We start from the raw sequence: 19939 nt of genomic DNA, 5'->3' as shown, positions 1-19939 counted from the left end.
TTCCCCATAGACTCCCATTATAAATTTGGAGGTTTAGAACTCGGCAAGCTTTTGAACCGTCTACACCAAACTCTGCCAACTCCTTTAGGGTGATACTCTGAACAAAGTTTTAAATTGGTGTGCCGACTGGCCTTTCGGTTGTCCCGCAGCCCCGCCCCCAAAATATGCAAAATCAAAAAACTTTTTCCAACATGGACATGTGACATATCAAAACACTCAGAACAATGAGGGGAACTCCCTCACGGATATTCTGATGATGTCACATGATGTTATGTGAAAAAAAATAATTAGCACAACATGGAAATGTCACATATCAAAACACTCAGCCCAATGTGGGGAACGTCCTCAAGAGTATTTGGATGACATCACATGCTTGTCTTCAATTACCTCTAAATGTTTTGGCACCCTAGCTTTCTGTCTACTTGCCTCCAAAAGTAACACTAACCCTTATGTCCATTCACCTCCAAAAAGCACCGGCCTTTGCAAATACTTTGTCAAAGCCAACATCAAAGTTTGTCGCGACGAACTTTACGAATCTAGTTGACAATGTTATCGCGCTCTTCCATTTTGCAGCCCGCACTAGCATGTGCCCTCAAATCAAAAGACTGCTAACTTTCACAGAAGCGCGTTGTGTTGGAACATGTTTAATGTTACAATTATTTATTTTGCGCAGCCAGGAACTGCAGATTTGTGACAAAATGTTCTGAGTGTGGAAGTGAGAATCACATTTCTGGAAAAGCACTGAAAGTCTACGTGATCCTTGACGAGCAGAGCTATAGGTCTTTAGCTTGTTCTGAATTCTTTGATGCCTTCAAGGAAAACGGACCAGCTTCTCCGTATACCCTTAGAACCTGTTCTGGAGTGACAGAGACTATCGGTCAAAAAGCATCTGGCTACCAAATCGAGTCCGTAGATGGGAAGGTAATCCTCTCCTTACCAAATTTGCTAGAGTATAACATCATTCCTGAAAATAGAGCAGAAATTCCCTCTCCCAGTGCTGCGCTCCATCACTCTCACCTGAAACCTATAGCTCCATTCATACCGGAGATAGATCCAGATGCTCCTATCATGATTCTTCTGGGTCGTGACATTATCAGAGTTCATAAGGTTCGCAGACAGGTAAATGGTCCTCACGACGCTCCTTATGCACAGAAGCTTGACCTAGGAAGGGTGATGTTTGTCTGAATGGCATTCACAAGTCTACTGTGAGTACATTTTTCACCAACACTAAAGAACAACGTCCATCCGTCTTTGATCCTTGCCCTCATGTTGTTCATGTGAAAGAGAGAAACTGTAATGATTGGAGAAATTGCAATGGAATGTGTTCTATGGAGCAACTGGTTTACAATCACAAAGGTGTTCAGTTTGGTCAAGAAGTGTTTAACCCTCCGGAGTCTGAGGGTGTTTTGGGCCCCTTGAGAGATTTTGACATGCGCTTACATTTGGTTCTTTTAGTTGCTTTCAAATATATTATTGACAAAAGACTTATTACACTGTATTCAGCACAAACTGGGCTGCCATAATATGTAAACAACTTATGTGTGTTTGTATTTTTGACAAAATAAGGTTTTATGCATGGTGTTTGAAAAAGCAAAAAAAATATAATTCACTGAAATAAGGCCACAAAACCTATAGTAAACATGTTTTCACAAGACTTTTTGAGAACAGATCTTCTAATGTAGGGTTTTTTTTTTTTGTAATCATGTGAAAATCATCCTGCCTGCTCATTCACATTAAACAATACATTGATTTAAAATCTAAAAGACACTTTCTACTTTGAAAGGCCATATGCGAAGAGGCGTCGACATGCTGTGACTGACAGCTTTGTAAACAATGGGTCGCATAATGAGCTGTGGATTACATAATGAGCTGTGGATTACATAATGAGCTGTGGATCACATAATGAGCTGTGGATCACTGAGCCAGGATCTGAGTGAGAAGTACAGTACTACAGCATTTGGCAGACGCCCTTATCCAGAGCAACGTACATAAGTGTTTAAATCTCTATTATTGGATACATTAATGCTGGTTCACTGGGCACAGATTGAGCTTGACATAAAAAAGCCCCTTATCATCCCTGGGAAACATCACATTGCAACACTTATAGTTAAACATCATCATGAGAAGGTGCAACACCAGGGACGACATTACACAGAGGGTGCAGTGCGTGCTGCTGGTTATTGGATAATTGGTGGCAAGAGACGTGTTTGCAGTGTCATTCATGAATGTGTTACATGCTGAAGAATACGAAGAGAACCTCAGACTCAAAAAATATCTGACCTTCCAGCAGATCATGTGTCCACTGATCCTCCGTTTACGAAGTTGGGATTAGACGTTTTTGGCCCATGGAGTGTGGTGGCACGACGTACCAGAGGTGGTCATATACAGAGCAAAAGGTGGGCAGTAATATTTACCTGCATGAGTGTGAGAGCTGTACACATTGTGCTAATTGAATCTTTAGATACATCTAGCTTTAATGCCTTGCGCCGCTTTCTTGCCATTCGAGGGCCTGTGAAGCTCATTCGCTCAGATAGAGGAACAAATTTTGTAGGTGCTTGCAAGGAGCTTAACATTTCCTCTAATCTCAACAATACCTTTGTTAAAAAATTTCTTATGGACCAAGGCTGTATCTGGCAGTTCAACCCGCCTCATGCGTCTCATATGGGTGGATCCTGGGAGAGGATGATTGGACTTGTGAAAAGGATACTAGATGCAATGTTCCAACAGCTTGGACCTTCAGCATTAACACATGAGACCCTCCACTTTAATGGCAGAAGTTGCTGCCATAATCAATGCTCGACCTCTTGTCCCAGTGTCAACTGACTCAGATGACCCATTCATACTTACACCTAATGCTCTTATAACTCGAAAGGTCACAATTGCTCCTGCCCCACCTGGGGATTGGGGCAAAAACCTTCATAATCGACAGTGGGGACAGATACAACACTTGGCACAAACTTTCTGGGATAAATGGAAAAAGCAGTACCTTCCTCTTTTGCAATCAAAAAGAAAGTGGCCTTTTAAGCTTGACCTTAAACTAGGGAGCATCGTTCTCTTGAAGGATGAACAACAAAAAAGAAATGAATGGCCTATGGGAGTTGTTACTCAAGTCTTCCCAAGCAAGGACAACAAAATCCGTAAGGTGGAAGTCAAGGTGTTTAATAAGGAAGGCCCAAAGGTATTCATACGACCTATTACTAAGACAATCCTTCTCCTTACTCCTGAGAAACTTAATTAGATCAGTCTAAATGACTCGTGAGTAGTGACGTGTTATCCACGCCAGACGGCCAGTGTGTTGGAACATGTTTAATGTTACAAATTATTTTTTTTGTGTTTAATTTGGTAACCCATTTAATTATTTAATGTTATCCATGGTACTAATTAACCTGTTCAGTTTATTTTGGTTTAGAGCTCCCTCTAGTGGCAAGTTTCATGTCGCTGTAATTCTGTTATTTCCAGTATTCATGTGAATTAGGAAGTAAAAATGCTTCATGCGGGCATCGGTAATGATGGCTCTCTTTAATCGCCATATATTTGTGTAATCTTAATCCTGCGACAGCATCGCTTGTAAGTATTTGTATAATTGATGTGGATGTACATTATACTTGCATATGAGTGTTGTTATGGTTTAAGATCCTTTTCTTTTTATAATTTTCCATCCGGCTATTGCTTTAGCCACATTGTGCTTTAGCATCATGTGTATTCACTATTGATATATTTATTTGTTCATTTGTAGTTTCACTCCATACCCAGACCATTAAACCTGTGGACAAATGAACGTATTGTCTTCAGAGTCGTGTGAGGCAAAGGAGTTTATCTGACTGTCAAGGCACTAACACATGTTGAGGACAATACACGCATTCTCTCTCTCTCTCTCTCTCTCTCTCTCTCTCTCTCTCACACACACACACACACACACACACACAAAATAATTGCACAAGAACATGACATGAGCTGTAAAATGAATTAAAAGAGGCTTTGAGGCAGAGGAATTTGCGTCGGAGTGCCTTATATATGGATCAAGGCGCTCTGTCAAAGTATTTCAGTATGAAAAAAAAATAAAAACAATTTAATAATAATAAAATGTTTCAGTACGACTGGAAAACTACAAAGCTGCACTGCTTGCAGCATTACGGCCACCGTAGTCAGTAAACACCGGTACTGTGTTACTCACAGTCCCACACCACTTGTGTGTGTATAAAGACCCCAAAATGGCACCTTTCAAGAGACACGCTTACAACACAGAGTTCAAGCTCAAGGCTGTCGGTCACGCAGTAGAATATGGGAATAGAGCAGCAGCGAGAGAAGAGACAGACCTGCGCCAAGTAAAAAAGACTAAACAGAGTTTCCTAGGGAACAAAGCGAGATGGCCACAGTTAGAGGACAAACTTGAACAGTGGGTTGTAGAACAGAGAGCAGCAAGTAGAGGCACTATTCTAATGAAGGCAACAACTTTAGCACGGGACATGAACATCGATGAATTTTGAGGGGGTCCTTCTTGGTGCTTTCGTTTTATGAAAAAACGTAATCTCTCCATCCGCACACAAACTACCGTCTCGCATCAACTGCCAAAAGATTACCAAGAAAAGCTGGTCACTTTCCGCGCATACTGCAAAAAGAAGATCACTGAAAAGAAGATCCGGCCAGAGCACATCACCAACATGGACGAGGTTCCACTCACCTTTGATATTCTAGTGAACCGCACTGAGGAGAAAACGGGGACACGTACGGTGTCTGTACGCACCACAGGGAATGAGAAGTCATCCTTCACTGTAGTTCTCGCCTGCCAGGCTAATGGCCAGAAACTTCCACCCATGGTTATTTTCAAGAGGAAGACCTTGCCAAAAGAAAATCTTACAGCCGGCGTTGTCATCAAAGCTAACCCAAAGGGATGGATGGATGAGGAAAAGATGAGTGAGTGGCTGAGAGAAATTTACGTCAAGAGACAGGGTGGCTTTTTCCACACAGCTCCATCCCTATTGATCTACGACTCCATGCGCGCACATATCACCGATGGTGTCAAAAAACAACACCAGTGAAGCAAACTAATTCGGAGCTTGCCGTCATTCCGGGTGGATTAACTAAAGAACTCCAGCCGCTAGATATTGGTGTCAACAGGGCGTTCAAAGCTAGACTGCGAGCTGCGTGGGAGCAGAGGATGACAGAAGATGAACACACGTTCACCAAGACGGGGAAACAGCGCCGGGCGACTTACGCCACTATCTGCCAATGGATCGTGGATGCCTGGGCTGATATATCAGTCTCAACTGTGATCCGAGCTTTCACGAAGGCAGGAATAATCTCTGAACTGCCAGGCAACAGCAGCGACACTGACTCGGATAATGACGAGAGGGAGCCGGGCAGGTTGGATGCCGTAGTCGCCCAACTGTTCAATTCGGACACTGAAGAAGAATTCGAGGGATTCGTGGACGGGGAATGAACTGAAAAAGTGAGCTTTACGTGTTATACGTAACTGAACAATGTTGAGTTATGCACTAATGTTTGATTTAGTGGTATCAGACTGTTTCTTTTACTACGTGTTTACTGAATTAAGGAAAAGTTCCCCTCCACATTTGGGAGAAGAGTCAGCAAGGCTGGGAGATATTGTTAATATGCACATCAACGTTTGGACAACGTTACCATGGGAATGAACGGAGTTGTCAGAACGCTTAATAAAGTTTGACTTTATCTGACTGTTTTGTTGACATTCCCTTTAGCACAGCTCCATCTAGTGGATGCATAACACAAACCCAGTCAAAAGTTTGACTGCAGTATCTTGTAGTCTGTAGTATATATGATAAGAGTTCTAAAATAGACCATTCATTGAAGGTGCGCCTTATAGTGCGGAATTTTTGTAATCAAGTTACACGAATTACTCAAGGAATCGTTTCAGCTCTAGTTCATATGACATTGTAAACCAGCATTTTGGCTTTTTAAATAACAATCTGTCCCTGACTCAAGAAGAGCTCAGATTGTCTGCATTGAAACTGAAAAATACAGTTTTCCTCAGTCGCTTTGGAACGTTTCTCAGATCAGAAATGAAATTCTCAAAACTACTTGTTCAACCTCCACATCATTTAGTCATTTGTGCTCATCATAAGAACATTTCTCTTTATTTTGATCAATTTGTGAATGCTTTGGTACATCATTTAATGGATTGTGTACAAGTGTCTGCTGTTTCCTACATCATCAGTTGTTTATGTCATGTTGATCAAAATGTATTATACTGGTTTCACCTTAATTGTCTGAACCCCCAAAACATTTAGGCATCAGTTCATTGCACAAGTCACTGAGTGTAAAATGGTTAAACCAGTTGTCAAAATTTGTCAAGCTCTTCTTCACAGTTCTATTAAACTTTTCCTGTAAATGTCTTCATCTCGTGAACCTTTACAATGGCGAGTGTATGCATGGGCGTAAATCACACCCAATCGAGAACAACACCCCCCCCCCCCTCCCATTTTTTTTTTAATATCACACTCTCTATTGTGAAATATATATGTATGTATACCTAATTAATTGTGTAAGAATTGCAAAACTGCATTTAGAAACAGTTGAGTCCCCCCTCCCCTTCCTCACAGTGGTTTGACCCACTGCCTTTCTCACCTACTCTGCACACACGAGTCAGGTGTGTGGCTGCGGCTCAATTAATGTTCAACTCCATTAAGTAGGGGATTTTATTCACTTTAAGTAAAGCGATTCTCTTTAACGTTGTTCATGCAGACTCATTCATAAATTAGTTGCGGCAAAAATGCTGATTACCGATGTAATTTTCCATGAATCTGCTATATTAGCGATTAAAATATTACTTATCTAGTTAACGTTAGCTTGTTTACAATAGCTTGTTACATAGTGCACTGTAACTAACACGCCAAAGCCGTTTCCCATGCATTGTTTTATTTGGGACGACTTGGCATCATGTTAACTGAACATTAACGGCCACAATTAGCATATTGTTTAGCTGTGAATTTACTAAATGAGCACTGTGCAATTGTATAATCAATTTATATTCTGTTCTTAAGTGTCTTAATTAATTTTAAATACAATTTTAAACCTTTTTTAATTATTTGTTTTTATTGTTGTGATTATTTTTTTGTGATAGTTTTACTTTCTTTATGTAAAGCACTTTGAATTACCATTGTGCATGAAATGTGCTACAGTATAAATAAACTTGCCTTGCAGTGTAATAGACTAGATAATATGACGGAGAAAAGGAAAATTTGAACCTGAGAAAATCTTAAAAAATAACCATAATGATGCAGTCTCCATGCTACAATAATAATGATAAAAGCAAAGTTTTTCACTGTGGGGACATTTCTTTATAAGCACAATTTCACTGTATTATTTGTGCCCCCCCTTCAAAAATTGCTCCTGAGAAATTTTATATTTATTTATTGCCCCCCCTACTGTTAAATGAAATTTACGCCCATGAGTGCATGTAATAAGGGCAAAACACAGATTTACAATTGCTGAAAATGAAAATGGATGAATAACTAGGAAATGAACATCATCGTCCAGAGCCAAGAGTAAGGATGCATGCTGGAAGGGTAAGGAGGCAAAATAGAGGAAGAGGAAGAAGAGGCCAGAGACAGACACATTTCAGATGAAATTAGAGCCACTATTGTGGACCATGTTGTCAATCATGGCCTCACAATGGCTGAGGCGAGTCGGAGGGTACAGACGAATATTGGAAGATGAACTGTGTGTTCAATAATTAAACATTTGGTAGAGAGAACAGGTACTGTATGTAATCCACCAGTGTGGACTGTGCTGTTATAGTGTGTGTATACATTCTCTAACACATCTAAGCATAAATGTATTGCAGTTGTGCATTTTTTCCACACAGGACTGCAGGATTACCTCATAGAGGTGGCAGAGGACCCTTTTTTTAACACCCCAACAAGAGGAGGCTATTTGCACCATGGTCCGAGCAAACAATGCCATTAGTTTAAGGGAAATACAAAAGGCTGTTGTAGAAGCTAATAATGTATTTGAAAACATCCAGTCTGTTAGCATCTCAACTATCAGTAGGGTGTTGAAGAGACACCACATGAGCATGAAACAGCTGAACTGTGTACCATCTCAAAGGAATGGTGACAGAGTGAAGGAGCAACGGTACCAGTATCTACATGTAAAACATCTATGGGCATATTTTATCTAATTTACATAAACTTCTTATAGTGACTTATATATAATACAGCATGTGTGACCTATGTACATTTGCTATTGCATGTTTTTCCTACATCTATATGTGTATATTTGATATAACTGTATCTTGTGAAATGAAATGAACGTGCATAATAATTGGGTATCTTCTGGGTTGTAGCGTATAATGTAATTGGAGTCAAGTGAACTTTATATATGTGGATGATGCTGGCTTCAATCTGAGCAAAAGCAGAAGACGTGGTCCAAATGTCATCGGCCACAGAGCTACTGTTGATTTGCCAGGCTAGCGGGGAGGAAATATCACTATGTGTGCTGCTATGTCAGAGCAGGGTGTGCTATCTCATATTCCCCTTATAGGCCCATACAACACACAGCATCTCCTCACCTTCTTATGCCCCTTTTCCACCGAGGCAGTTCGAGTGCTGGTTCAGAGCCAGAGCCTAATTTAGAACCAGTTCTTTCTGTTTCGACAGCCAAAGCATCGGCTCTGAACCAGGAAAAGTGGTTCTTAAGTAGCACCAAAACATTGCTGGTCTAGACTTAAGAACCGCTTGAGGCGGGGCATTAGAGACCCTCTATAGGGCTCTCATCCCTGATGATGAGGGGGTCCATTTCCAGATGATTTAAAAAGGTATGTGATACTTTGGGATAATGTGAGTTTCCATCACTTAAACACCATCAGGCAATGGTTTCTGACCCATAACAGGATGCTGATGCAATTTCTCCCACCCTATTCCCCTTTCCTCAACCCAATTGAGGAGTTCTATTCAGCATGGAGGTGGAAGGTCTATGATTGCCAGCCACATACTCAGATGACCCTGCTGGCTGCCATGAATGCAGCATGTGAGGACATCACAGAGGCTGGATAAGACATTCCAGAAGATTTTTTCCACACTGTATTGCAAGGGAGGATATCTGTTGTGGTGTGGATAAAAATCTGTGGCCTGACAGACTGGGACATCAGGGGTAGAGACAGATTGCACTGTATAGTGCGACATGTGCAGTTTTGCCTAAGAAGTGTTTCCTATGTTTACCTTTTGGAATTTTAATTTGTCTTTTTATTTTTTTATGACAATGACATTATATTGTAATTTTTTTTCAGTCCACTAGTAAAGAAAAAAAAAAAAAGTGTGAATCCTGTCCAGTCTCTTACAATCAATATCCCACATACAGTAATGTGTAAATTTGTGCTGTTGAAATTCCTAGTTGTCACTTAGAAGAATTTCAGCCTCGTACATTTTTAATACGTGTGATCCAAAACATAGTTTACATCAGGAAATACTAAAATAAAGCATTGTCATGTTGAAAAAATGACTAAACATTTTTGACTATCTTGTTTGTAAACAATGATAAAAGGACTTGTTATTTTGATTACAATGATATGTTCATTGACACAAATACTTACTTTTGAGAGACATAGGAAAGGATTTTGAGCAAAAAACAGGCTTTTGCAAGAAATCCAATGTATTGTGCTGTTTGTACATTGTTTTGTTAATGCATTTACTGATTTGCAAATCTTAAGGATGATTCCAGAAATGCTCCAAAGCAACTGAGAAAAACGATAACTACTGCAGAGATTTGGAAATTGACTTATTGGATAAACTTTCACACTTTAAAGCAATCATACAAAAGGAAACCGACACCACAGCAAGAACCTTTATGAGGATAATAAAACAACGTCCGTTAGCTTCTGTATTTCCAAACAAGGACATCAATCTCTGCTTATTTCTCACGCTACCTGTAACAAATGCCAGCGGTGAAAGGTCATTGTCAAAACTGGCCTTGGGGAAAAACTTGCTGTGTTCTGTTATGGGCCAGGAGCGTCTCTGTCATCTAGCTTTAATGTCTCTGGAGAGCAACAATCACCAGAAACTGGATTTTACCAACATCAACAAAGACTCTGCAGTAAGAAAAACGAGGCAGAAAACCTTTTAAAGGTAGACAATTAAAATGTATTCGTACATTAGCTCAATTTTAAATAGTTCATGGGGAGGGAGGGGCCCATAGTAATGCTGTAGCCCAGGGGCTTTTGTCTATTTAAATGCCCCCCTGCTGATAACTGTGCTGAAAATTCAGCAGCTGAGTTCCTCAAACTGTAGACAGAATGACATTTTCTCCTGTTTAAGCTGTTCTAAAGAAAAGAAGCCAATAGTGACGTCATTAGAAAATCTCCAGCATTTTTTACACAGAATTAGACAGAATTACTGTGTAAAACTTTATTTAACACTGAATATAAACTGTGCTTTAATGATGATTGGGGTAACAGAGAAAACACTTCACTAAACAGCCAGAATTCCAGCTCCTGAATCTTCCAACAGGAGGAAGAGAAAATGTTTTAATCCTTTAGATAGATAGACAGACAAAAAGAGAGATAGATAGATACAGACAGATAGAAAAAGAGATAGATAGACAGACAGAGAGAGATAGAAATAGATAGATAGAAAAAGAGATAGACAGAGACAGACAGACAGACAGACAGACAGATAGAAAAAAAGATAGACAGAGAGAAAATGAGATAGATATATAGACAGACAGACAGAGATAGAAAGAGATAGATAGAAAAAAGACAGACAGATAGCCAGACAGACAGACAGACAGACAGACAGACAGATACATAAACAAAGAGAGAAAAACAGACAGATAGAAAAAAAGATAGACAGACAGACCGACAGATGGATGGATGGATGAAAAGAGAGATAGATAGCCAGACAAATAGATAGAGATAGACAGACAAAGACAGAGATAGATAGACAGAGGGAGATAGATAGATAGACAGAGAGATAGAAAGAGATAGAGATAGCTAGACAGAGAGAAAGAGATAGATAGACAGATAGAAAAAGAGATAGACAGACAGAGAAACAGAGAGATAGATAGACAGACAGAAAAAGAGATAGATAGATAGACAGACAGACAGACAGATAGAAAGAGAGATAGATAGAAAGAGAGATAGATAGACAGACAGACAGATAGAAAGAGAGATAGATAGAAAGAGAGATAGATAGATAGATAGACAGATATGAAAAAGAGATAAATAGACAGACAGAAAAAGAGATAGACAGAGAAAAAAGGAGGGAGATAGACAGACAGACAGATAGATAAAGAGACAGACGGACAGACGGAAAGAGAGATAGATAGACAGACAGTCATATATATAGACAGACAGATAAATAAATAGTCAGATAGACAGACAGAGATAGACAGATAGAGAGAAAGAGATAGAGAGAAAGAGATAGATAGATAGATAGATAGATAGATAGATAGATAGATAGATAGATAGATAGACAGATAATTCTGCACAATAAGATCATGAACAGACTGAAGCAGTGCTGGTGTAAACCTGTGAGGTTCTGATACTGTGGTGAGAACTGAGTTCACTTCATTTTACCCTAATACACTAATACCTTATTACCCTATTACCCCACTAACATACTACAGAGGGTGAAAAGCAGCACCCAGAGCATCAGTATTCTCACATTCTCACTATTCTTGGAACAGGAAATGAGAAAAAACTGATGATCTGCTGCTTCCGTTGAGATTCTGCAGAATGAAGCAGATGCACACTGCGCTGTCCCATAATGCAACGGGGCACAGAAGAGCTGTGAGAATAAACCATAGAGGAAGAAGGGCGGTGACTCTGTTTAAGTGCTGTGGAGATAAACATTGTTCCTTCTGCTTCATCTCTAATTGTTTAACTACACCTGAATAAACTCATAACCTGATGAAGGTTTAAACATAAAAAAAGGTTTGTCGGTTATTACGATGTCAAAAGTTGTTGTATCTTGAAATACCAACCAGCAAACACACAGAAGTCTTTCTTGATGGCCGCTTTATATGAGAATACATCACATCACAGCAGCCAAACTTACACACGTTATGTGTCTAACAGTAGTGAGCGCCGATAGCTCTTCTTCTCAGGCTTTTAACAGTTTAACAAGACATTACGTTACTGCCACCTGCTGGACAGACATAAATAGATCTCACTATACCACAAAAGTCATATGAAAATAACAACATGGCGGCTGCGGTTTGTCCGGATTGTGTTCATAATAAACGCATATATACTGATCAGTGGCCGAGCAGCACGTACTGAATCACTCACAATAAACACGGAATTACGCACAATAGATACTGAATCACTCGCAATAGATACTGAATCACTCGCAATAAACACTGAATCACTCGCAATAGATTCTAAACACAGTTGATGTCGGCAGTGAGAGACACAGTTAAAGCAGAAGCGAAACAAATGCAGATTCTGGACTTCTTAAACAGCAAAAAATAAAAATCTAAGCGCTAATATTGATCATTATAAGCAGTTAAACACAAAGAGCAGAAGTAAAGATAAAGCAGATTGTGTGTGTGTGTGTGTGTGTGTGTGTGTGTGTGTGTGTGTGTGTTTCAGGCCCCGACTTCACCAGACCGTTATAAACCCCACCCTGTTCCAGATCCGCTATAACACACCGACACCGAGCTGATCGTTCATCATTAAAATAATCACACTTCACTTACATTACAGCTCTGTATCAACACATTCCAGTGTGTAAACCTCAATCTGCAGTGTATAATACTGGAATATCTGTAATCTACTCACCAGGAGAAGCGCTTTACTTTTCTCTCGCTTTTGTCTCGATTAAACTACAGAAAAACACACCCTGTTCTCTACTTTCGCTTTCGTACATCCGGTGACGTCATCACTAAGCGTGTGTGTGTGTGTGTGTGTGTGTGTGTGTGTGTGTGTGTGTGTGTGTGTGTGTGTGTGTGTGTGTGTGTGTGTGTGTGTGAGAGAGAGAGAGAGAGAGAGAGAGAGAGAGAGAGAGAGAGAGAGATTTTTTTTAGACTTTTAAAGGAAACTTTATTTACAGATTAAAAAAAGGTCACACTGATCTGGACATCGCGTTTTGTTATACTATAGACTATAGAGCACCTTAACTTTCTCAATGAAATCTGGGCAAAACCCAAAAACCTGTAGAACGTCCCATAAGTATTTGTGCTCGACTCTGTCAAAGGCTTTCTCTTGGTCTAAGGAGATCAAACTAAAGTCTAAATTAAATCTTTTGGAGCATTCGATTACGTCTCAAATTAGCGATATACAGTCAATGATTGTTCTGCTGGGCACGCAATAGGTTTGATCCGGATGAATGACCTGAACCAGTGCTTCAGCCAACCGGTTTGCTAGGACTTTATAATCAGTTTATAATCACTACACAAGCAGTTTATAATCATTACACAAGAGTGAGACAGGGCGCCAATTTTTTATGTCTGTTAAATCAACTTTCTTAGGAAGAAGGGTGATCACAGCCCTCAAATAACTAACTGGCAGTGAACCTAGACAGGCTTTCATTGAGCACTAAGCGCACATCCTCGCCCACCACATCCCACAATGACCTATAAAAGTCGACAGGGAGTCCATCAATGCCAGGACCGGCGACTGATAAGCAGAAAATGAGCCACAGCGAGCGAAGAAATTGTAAATAAAGCTGGACTGAAAATATACTTGAATAGTTCAACTTCAAGTTTGATTAGAGTCAGAATAACTTGTTACTTTTTCATATTTCTGCAGGTTTTATATTTCAAACAATGTTACTGTAGTGTATCAGGTTTGTTTTTTATATTACAGATGTATCTCAGTCTACCTCAGTTTTATTTATGTTTACAAAACTCTGCACATATTTTACACACTTTATTCACCAGAAGGTGAACAGCGTGAACTTCCTAGCACTAAACTAGCACTAAATTCTCAGGTTTCTCTATGTTTATATTTAACACTTTGCACTATTTTATTACACTATATTAAGCATTTCTTACATTTTATTTCATTTTGTTCCTTAAATGTTAAGAGATAATAGTTAAGTGTTCATTGTGACTTTTATGTTTACATTTTATTTATTTGAGTTTTCCTGGTTGTTAACATTTCTGTCTTAATAACTGAGGGGATTATGATCAGAGGAAGGTTAAGTTTAAAATAAAAAAAAATGTTTAAATGTAATATATTTTTCTCCTGGTCCTTATTTTAAATGGGTCATAAAAAATATCAATAATTATCGATATCGACCGATATGAAACACTGATATCGTAATACAGTTTTCAGCCATATCACCCAGCCCTAGTGAAAAGCAGCACCCCAGAGCAGCAGTATTCTCACAGATGCACACTGCGCTGTCCCATAATGCAACGGGGCACAGAAGAGCTGTGAGACTAAACCATAGAGGAAGAAGGATAGTTTCAATTACCTGTCAAGATCATCTCTGAATAGAGAAAAGATAGGTTTAGAGCCAGCAAATTTTTGTTTATGTATGTTAAATTTAGCCGGTAGGAAACACAAATTAATTATGTAATATTTCCCTATATTCTCTTTAGAATAGTTGAACAGATTCAGTGGCTACTGCAAGTGATTCAGTGGCTACTGCGGGTGATTCACTGACTACTGAGAGTGATTCGGTATCTACTGCGAGTGATTCAGTGTCTATTGTGAGTGATTCCGTACGTGCTGCTCGGCCACTGATCAGTATATATGTGTTTATTATCTACACATTCCGGACAAACCGCAGCCCCATGTTGTTATTTTCTGACTTCTTCTTCTTCTTCTTCTTCTTCTTCTTCTTCTTCTTCTTCTTCTACCGCTTATCCCGGGCGGGGTCGCGGGGGCAGCAGTCTAAGCAGGGATACAAATTAGGAGTGCTGAGTCAAATTGACCTTGTCTGTTTTGACTGCTTATAAAAAAATGAAGTATATGATAGCCTTTTTTTTTTTTTTACCTTTTCTTTACCTTCGGTATAATAAACCTTATTTATTTACAAAAATGGCTCATTTTTTAGTAAAAAAAAACAAACAAACAGAAATTTTGAATTATTTTCACTATAGAGGCACAAAAGTTGATGCACAATTAGAGGCTGATATATTTCAAGGGCAGGAGATTGTTTTGAAACCATTTTTAAAGTCAGCAAATAATAAAACCTGTTTTTTTCCAGGTCAAATTGACTTGAATGCTTATAAATAAAAAAATCCACAATTATTACCATTCTGTTTGTAATAACTATTTTGCCCACCTGATTTCATCTGATCAACCAACAACAGACTACACACACACACACACACACACACACACACACACACACACACACACACACACACACACTCTCAAAAACATGCCATAATTTCATGTGATAAAACTTCGTTTACCTCCTTATGTTTTTTTATTATATTTCATTTATGAATGATAAATGTTATGAAATTTTGCCATGCATTGAGTAAAATAAGCAAAAATTATTAAATATTATTTTGGATAACCACTGACTGATAAATGTCAAACATTACTCAGCATATCTCCAGGCCAAAGCTGACTGATGCAACTAAATTCATACAGTAAATAAGAGAGGAAACAAATATGATTTGAATATGAAAACACAACGTGTGTGTGTGTGTGTGTGTGTGTGTGTGTGTGTGTGTGTGTGTAAAGATTGTTGGTAGAAGAGAAAGAGAGGAGAAGATATTGTCCCCAGCTGGACAAATGCATATACTGTAACTGTGAAATGCATATACTGTAAGTGTGAAATATTTAAAAATTATTTTTTTGGAGGCCCAATGAGTTGCAATGCCCAATGCTTGTGTGTGTCTGTGTGTGTCTGTGTGTGAGTGTGTGTGTGTAAAGCTTGTTGGTAGATCAGATTTTGCCCCCAGCTGGACAAATGCATCTAACAAGTGTGAAATATTTACAAATGAGTAGCTTTTGTTTTTTCTGGAGGCCTAATGAATTGCTATGCCCAGTGCTTGTGTGTGTGTGTGTGTGTGTGTGTGTGTGTGTGTGTGTGTGTGTGTGTGTGTGTGTGTGTGTGTGTGTGTGTGTGTGTGTGTGTGTGTGTGTGTGTTGTTGTGAAAAATCTTAGTAGAAATAATTAAATTATTATTCCTTACAATACTATAACCAAAGTAAAGTATTAAGCCTTGCAAAATATTACAATTGGTGTCAAAAGACATATGTAGGGATGTTGTAGGCCAAAGATGTTTATTGTAATCATAAACTTAGTAAAAGTAACCAGATTCTGTGCTGTCAGGCCTGGTCAGTCTGAGCTCTTTGATCAACAGTGTGTGAGGAAGTTAAAATCAATAGTTCAGCTGAAACAGGCCTCATGAAGGGAGTATGGCGAGACCGCTGAATCAGGCGACCAGCTGGATGGACCTGCTGAATCTGAGTTTGAGGGTCTAAGGGAAAAGGAGAACCTGACCTTTAGTGGAAACAGAGAAACCAAGGCTTAAAATATGCATGTGAGCGCAAGCCCAGTCTGGAAAGTGACAGACTGAGATCATAACAATGTTCAGCTCATAGGTTTAGTAAGCTTAAGGAGTCAACATGGACAGTAACATTATATACAAAGCAACATTATAACAGCAAGGGCTTAGCAAAAACAGTAATACAACATAACCAATATAATCAAGAACTTTTATCATAATTCAAACTTATAAAGCTAACATATAATCAATCAATTATATAATCAGTAGAAATCATATATAATAGTAAGAAATGAAATGAGGAAACCTGCTCATTGTAGCTGTAAAAAAGGATTAATCCTCCACTTTGACCAGGAAGTAAGGGTATATATTGAGGAGATTTTCTGAGGGTGGGGTGCGTGTGCGTGTGTGTGCGTGCACGTGTGTGTGCGTGTGCGGGTGTGTGCGTGTGCGGGTGTGTGCGTGTGCGGGTGTGTCAAATTCTTCTGGCCAGATGAAGGCGGCAGCCCCGCGCGCGCATGTGTGTGCGTGTTTGTGTGTGTGTGTGTAAAAACTTTACTTTGCAAGAACGTCTTGAGAGTTTTGTTTTTGATTGCATGAAGATGCTCTTTTTGGGTTTTTCATTTGTTACTTTCAACTTGGCAATTTCTCTTAGAGAATTGTTGGCTGATTGACCACAATAAAGAAGTTTGCTCATTCTCATACAAGTCTGAGGAGTTTTCTCAAGCCTCTTTTCCACCGGAAAGAACCGAGTGCTGGTTCAGAGCTAGCGCTAGTGCTGGTTCAAAGTTGGTTCCACTGGCGAACCTTCTAAGAACCGGTTTGCCTTTCCACCGGCTAGAGAACCATCACAGCGCCGAGTGTGACGTCACTGTATACGTGTCACGTGTCAAAGCAACGTTAGCGCAGCAGCGGCAAACACAAACACAACAACAATGGCGGATGTTGCTTTACTGTTAATGCTCATGGCTTTGCGAACATACACTCGGTGAATAAAACGTGTACGTGCAGCTCCGGGTAATCTGTATAAACGGAGGTTGTAATCGATAAAGTACATAACGTAGCCCCCAGCTCCCGCCCCAAGCGGTTCTTAAGTCTAGACCAGCAACGTTTTGGTGCTACTTAAGAACCACTTTTCCTGGCTCGGAGCCGGTGCTTTGGCGGTCGAAACAGAAAGAACTGGTTCTAAATTAGGCTCTGGCTCCGAACCAGCACTCGAACTGCCTCGGTGGAAAAGGGGCATCAGTGTTTTGTTTGTAGTAATTATAAAGTTATCAGTTAAGTCTAAAACAGTCTTCATTGACCAAAAGTCTAAGTGTGGAGATCACCCTGCGATGTGTCCACTTGGAGGTGGCTCTAAGTTCTGACAGTGTGTAGCATCATTTCGGTAGATCATATTTTGCCCTCTGCTAGGCAAAGGTATATCAAAAGTGTGAAATATTTACAAATGTTTGGCTTTTTATTCTTTTCTGGAGGCCTAATGAAATGCAATGCCCAATTTGTGTGTTTGTGTGTGTGCATGTGTGTGTGTGTGTGGGGGGGGGTGTCCGCAGAGGTCCAGGATGATGGCTGTGATTTGATGACAGTCAGCGGCATCGACATCGTCCTCAACCACAAGCTCCAGGAAACCAGTTACGACAAGAAGTTTTACATGGTCTACATCAAGGACTACATGAAGGCGGTGAAGGCCAAACTGCAGGAAACGTGTCCTGAACGAGTAGAGCCCTTCGTGGCTATTGCTCCAGCTGAGGTCAAGAAAACCATTGGCAACATCAAGAATTTCCAGTATTTTACAGGTGACTCAATGAACCTGGATGGCTCCATCGGTCTGCTCGACTTCTGTGAGGATGGACTGACACCGTACATGCTTTTCTTCAAAGACAGTCTTGAGTTGGGGAAATGCTAAACTACCCCGTTCATGTCCCTGGCTGCTTCTCATCAGTGGCTGGCCGTGAAAGCTTTTGGATCAGATCACTCATTCCACATGACTCCATCAGGATTAGGACCAATGGCCACTGCTTAGATTCCTATAATCAGTGTCCATGCAGAAACCCTCCACACCCCAGCCCCTCCACACCCCAGCTCAGGTGGGGGTGAACAGTACAATAGTGAGCTGGATCACATCAGAGCTTTGCATTGTCAGGGCAAGAAGATATAAATGATGCAGCTCACTTTAGGGTAGTGTTAATTTCGTCAGACGAGACGAGATGAAATATGTTCGTTAACAACCTTTTTTTTTTCATGACTAAGACGAGACGATGACAAGACTGCACCATTGTCCAAAAACGCTGACTAAGACTAAATTAACATGCATTATTGTTGATGAAAAAAAAGACGAGACGAAAATGTCGAAAAGATAAAATCCCTCTTCATTTTCGTCTACAATTGTCTCTGCTTTTTCATCAGCTGTTACGCCTTTAAAATATTCAGTACGAGTTCACAGCTTTGCGCTGTTTAGTGTGTTCGTAGAAAGAATCCTAGAAAGTCCTGAGCGCAAGTCCACCGTCTAGGCGGCTTTTTGTGTTAAATGATATTTCCTGTCGCTGCGCAGACGCTTTTATTGTACATGACCGCTTATGTCCCGATGACCGGTCTCTGCATTACGATTAAAAGCGGTATCAATAAAGTAAAAAATGTGATGTGCAGTCAAGTTCGAGTGTATGTACTGTTTAAACGAGTGTTCTCAACTTCTCACTGATACTTTTGTGATTCGCGGACTGTAAATAGGTTGTATTTTAGGCCCACAGTAAAGTAGGCCTATTCTTTTCAGTTTTTCTGAGTATATTTATTTTATTTCTGATTTGAACAGAAACATAAGACACAAGGCAACTAAAACAGTTTTAAAAACCTTTGTAACTTAAGTTGTCAGTCGGAGTCTGTTTGGCCCTAGCTTTTGAATTGTGTTGGTTAAAACCACTTATCAGGTCGCCGTCGCGAGAACGAGCCACCACCGCTAGGAGGCGAGAGTGCATCAACTTCATTGTAACTTCATTGTAACTTTTAAGCATTAAATCCTCTAAATACACGGTTAAATTATATACTGTTTGAAAGCTTAGACTCTCAGGATTTTATTAAGCGCACACACAAAGCATAATATGATTTATAGCAGTCATAGTAATTGAACCATTTGATAGCCAACAGAAAGTAGGTGGCGCTAGTTCGATCTGTTTACTCAACTTTAAACGCTAGTCTTTAAATTTCCCTTTCTTCACATTGTCACTAATGTTAATGTATTTTCCAAAACAATGCTTGTAAAAATCCCCAAGAGTCCAAGGAACTGGAATATGTAAGCCTTTTGATCCAAAACGCTTTGCTCGCCTCACAAGAATTAAGTCTTTGACCGGAAACTGAATACACAGGTTCACTACCGCCCTTTGTTTGACTCCTACTTCTCATTGGAGGCTTACAAAACTTTCAAAACGCATTAGATTTGTTGTCGAGGCTCTAACGAATCAAACAAGCCCTCTCATGAGCCAACCAGTGCCTGTGGTGCAGAGATAGGCAGCTAAGAAGCCAATGAGGTCTCTCCATGCTATGTGGGTGACCCTCC

The 19939-nt window shown here is 39.9% G+C and overlaps 3 protein-coding genes across 21 annotated transcripts in view; 2 read left to right on the top strand and 1 right to left on the bottom strand.

Annotated features, from left to right (window-relative positions):
- Positions 1-12892, bottom strand: part of LOC113648616 (myosin heavy chain, clone 203-like) — a 34289-nt gene extending 21397 nt beyond the window's left edge. Inside the window, exon 1 of one of the 4 annotated variants that reach the window (XM_047818498.1) lies at positions 12755-12892. The gene's annotated coding sequence lies outside the window, so the exon portion shown is untranslated. Of the gene's footprint in view, positions 1-11644; positions 11666-11955; positions 12010-12754 lie in introns of those variants that run through there. The other 3 variants (XM_047818499.1, XM_047818500.1, XM_047818501.1) reach the window with 3 other exon arrangements.
- The window catches only part of LOC113637378 (interaptin-like), a 482239-nt gene that overhangs the window by 412075 nt on the left and 50225 nt on the right, over positions 1-19939 (top strand). The window lies entirely within an intron of this gene.
- Positions 9973-18295, top strand: LOC113637777 (translationally-controlled tumor protein homolog). The gene is made up of 3 exons (XM_047818160.1): positions 9973-10068; positions 17161-17170; positions 17943-18295. Exons 1-3 carry the CDS (start codon positions 9973-9975, stop codon positions 18293-18295), a joined length of 459 nt encoding a protein of 152 aa, XP_047674116.1.

Source organism: Tachysurus fulvidraco, chromosome 9 (assembly GCF_022655615.1).
Source record: "Tachysurus fulvidraco isolate hzauxx_2018 chromosome 9, HZAU_PFXX_2.0, whole genome shotgun sequence".
Taxonomy (NCBI): Eukaryota; Metazoa; Chordata; class Actinopteri; order Siluriformes; family Bagridae; genus Tachysurus; species Tachysurus fulvidraco.
Note: the sequence above shows the minus strand (reverse complement) of the source record. Positions and strands in the feature narration are given on the sequence as shown.